At 43.2% G+C, this 3,673-nt stretch overlaps 1 protein-coding gene across 1 annotated transcript in view; it reads left to right on the top strand.

The window, feature by feature from the left end:
• The window catches only part of GNPNAT1 (glucosamine-phosphate N-acetyltransferase 1), a 9,264-nt gene extending 6,852 nt beyond the window's left edge, over nucleotides 1–2,412 (top strand). The window contains exon 6 of the mRNA XM_019501846.1: nucleotides 1,175–2,412. Within this exon, the coding sequence (XP_019357391.1) occupies nucleotides 1,175–1,322 (148 nt within the window). The 3' untranslated portion in view covers nucleotides 1,323–2,412. The remainder of the gene's footprint in view (nucleotides 1–1,174) is intronic.
• The last annotated feature ends 1,261 nt before the right edge of the window (nucleotides 2,413–3,673 follow it).

The raw sequence follows: 3,673 nt of genomic DNA on the forward strand, positions 1-3,673 counted from the left end.
CTGGACGCAGTACTCCAGCTGCAGCCTGACCAGTGCCACATAGAGGGGGAGGATCACCTCCCTGGACCTGCTCGAGATGCATCTGTGGATGCATGACAAGGTGCGGTTGGCTTTCCTGACTGCATCCCCACACTGCCGGCCCATGTTCATCTTGGCATCAGTGATGACTCCAAGATCCTTTTCTGCCTCTGCACTGATGAGAAGGGAGTTCCCCAGCCTGTAGGTATGCTGCTGGTTCTTCCCCGTAGGTGCATCACCTTGCCCTTGTCGGTGTTGAATCCCATCTTATTCTCGTCCGCCCACCCCTGTAACCTGTCTAGGTCCGATTGTAACCTATTCCTCCCTTCTAGCTTGCCCACGTCCCCCCACATCTTAGTGTCTTCAGCAAATTTGAACAGGTGCTTTTTACCCCCTCGTCCAAGTCGCTGATGAAGATGTTGAACAGTGTGGGCTGCAGACCGAGCCCTTGGGGACCCCACTGCCCACATCCCTCCAGGTCGAATAAGCCCACCCCCTCATCCAGATCACTGATGAAGATGTTGAACAGCACCGGCCCCAGAACTGAGCCCTGGGGGACTCCACTGCCCACATCCTTGCAGGTTGACACCAACCCATCCACCACCACTCTGAGTGCAACTCTTGAGCCAGTTTGCTATCCAGTCTACTGTATAATCATCCAAGGCAGATGGAAGAGAAAAAGAGTTTTGTAAAGTTTTCAGTACTGTAGGGTTAAGAGTATCTACTCAATGATATATTTCCATCCCATGTTAAACATTCTCATTGCGTGACTGATTACAAGTGCGCACTAAGCATGATGAAATGAATACTCCACATTTTCCATGTGAATAATTAATCTGTTTAATTCATGGAAGTAACATTTTTTTTTAAATACATGGCCGTCCAACTTCTAAGGGGTCAAGAGCCTCATGTGACACAGGCCGCACTGGGGGAACCACACTAGTGCTAGCCATAGGCCCCCAAGCTGCACTCCCCTTTCGCCCCCCGTTACTGCATGTGGTCCCCACCTTGGCCCTTGCGCTGCACTGTGGGCTTCACCGTGAATAGTATACATGTGTAGTTTGAAGTGTTTTGTGTTCCTCCTGCTGAATTAAAGGCTAACTGATGCAGCGCTGTTTTAAATAACTGTTGTTTGGGTGTGTTTGTCTCTTTTCAGCTTAATGTCTACCCTTACATTGTTAAGTAAGAGACTGAACTGTTACAAAATTACTCTGGAGTGTCTGCCAAAAAATGTGGCTTTCTATAAGAAGTTTGGATATTCAGTATCTGAAGAAAAGTACATGTTTCAACGGTTTTTCGATTAAGAAATTCTTCTAGCTCATCTTTTGTAAAGACTGTTGGTGAAAGATCCTGCGCTACAACCTTTTTTTTTTTTTTTGGTGGAAAATTAAAATAATTTCTTGCTGCAAATACAGTGACCCTTATAGATACTGGACAACAAATTGTGCAGAACCTGCAACCTTACTGACATTGTAGAAGTTTTCTTTGGGGTGGGAAGATGAGCTGGTTAGAACTAATTTTACTACTGTTCAGTCGGAGTGAAGCTTTTTTTGTTCTTAGCTGGGTTCTGAGAGACTATTATAAAGGGGATGGTTTTTAACCAAAGGTATATATTTTTATCTCAAATTTTTTCTTGTCTCGTATTTTTCTAACGTTTTGCGCTTATTTCCTTGGTAGTCAAAATGCAGGTAGCAGGGTTGGGCTTCTGCCTGCGCATCCCTGGGGAAAAGGTAACTTGTATAGGGACGCTTTGTATTACATAAACAGCAAAGCAGAATAGTACTAGTTTAACTTCAACTGTGACTCTAAATGCTGGTGACATGAATGTACAGAAAGCTTCCTAGGCATCATCTTCCCAAAATTCAACTATGTGCTTCCCTTGCAATCTATTCAGTGCAGGTTGTGTACTGTAGATAATTACTGGTTTTGCTACGGTTGATATTCCAGAAATATACAATGTATTCCAATGGCCAACTAAATGAATAAGAATTCAAGCCCTGTCCTTTAGTGACTACCCTGAAGCTTTCACAGCGGTGAGTTATTAATCTGTGAAACAGACCCAAAGTTGTAATTGCCTAAAGTGTAAAACAGTTCCTATCTTTGGTGAGACTATCCTTGTTTCTATTCTGCTTAGAAGTAATGTCATTCGAGGACAGGAGTTTAACTCCTGCCTCTGAAAAGGCAGTGACATGTTCAGTCGGACTGACTTGCTGTACTTGAATTCCACTGGGCCAGGTCTGCAGTCTTTGAGGCTAACTGCTTGTGCATATTTTGTAAAGAAATCCCAAATCCTGGTCCAAATGGCTTGATGCTGCTTTGGCTCACCCTTTCTGCTATTAACATTGGATAAATTATTTTTAGCACTTTTTGCCACTGAGAGAAAAAAAAAGAAAAGAAATGCAAACCCCTTTGTTTCAACAGGGACTTTTGTGTGAAGGGTGACAAGTCCTTGTGTTATGAATAGGGCATTATAAGTACATGAAGGTTACAAAAGAACAGCTAGTCTTGTTTGTGAACAATAAGGCTTACAAAATGTTCTTTCATTGCAGCGTTGAAGACTACTTTAAATTGTGGGGCTTCTATGTCATGTGACTGGTACTCTGCTTACTATGTCGTTTCCTTGATGGTGATTAGGTTTTATTTATTGATTGATCTTTGTTCGGTTTTTGTTTCGTTTTTTATTAAAAAATGTTTAAGCTAAAATAAATGAAGACTGCCAAATATTTTTCTTTTTCTTTTATAGTTACCACCCACTGCCCTGGCTCCAGTTAACCTGTGGTGCTGAACTGTACTGCCCAGGGAGGCAGGGCTGGGCTCACGGGCTGCCATGAAAACTTATAGCTCTGTTATGCCTGTCTTTGGGAACAGGATAAAATGCAGAGTTAGTGAGTGTGAATGAGCATCTGTGTAGGCACAGGCACTGGTGGCATAAGCCTGTCATGTGCCACCTTGGATGAATGCAATGGATTTTGCTCCTTACCATTATAATTAAGGCTGAATTGCATCTAACTGTAAATAGGTTGTATTACAGTAGATAAACTAGAAGACCTAAACAGGCTTGGACCCTCAGCAGAGTTAGTGAGTGTGAAGGGAGCAGCATGGCACCTAGCTTGTATCGAGATAAAACTGAAATGCTGAAGGCGTTGGTGAGGTCCATGTCTGACAGAGCCTTTGCTGGGAGAAGTCCAGCTCATCTGCATCTTTTCAGCTCTGGTCTGAGCTTTCCACAGTATCATCCATTCTGAGCTATGCACCTGCCCAGATGTGACAGAGGCTACTTGCCAGGCCCCAGCAGACTCACTAGCAAAAGAAGTCCTTGTCTGAAGGTATCTTTTCTTCCCAAGCCCCAGGAGTACAGCATCTTCGTCCCTAATCGACACTGATTTGAAGATCTAACTAGGTTTGTAAAATATCTATGGTAGGAAAAGCTCGAAAAACATTTGTTGCAATGCTCTCTGTTGAAGAATTGCACTGTTGGCATAGAAAGCAAGCCTCACTGATGGGTTGAAGAAGTGACTTAGTTTGCAGGCAAAGGAATGAACAGTAAGTTTAAGCTATTGAATTTAAATGATTTGGGAAGAGATGTAGCAAGGTGATGTGGGACCTGCTGGTTAACATTAGTTAAAATTCTAAAAAAAAAAAAGGGGGGGGGGGG

This window comes from Gavialis gangeticus, unplaced genomic scaffold (genome assembly GCF_001723915.1).
Source record: "Gavialis gangeticus isolate Ggan-Ray unplaced genomic scaffold, GavGan_comp1, whole genome shotgun sequence".
Classification (NCBI taxonomy): Eukaryota; Metazoa; Chordata; order Crocodylia; family Gavialidae; genus Gavialis; species Gavialis gangeticus.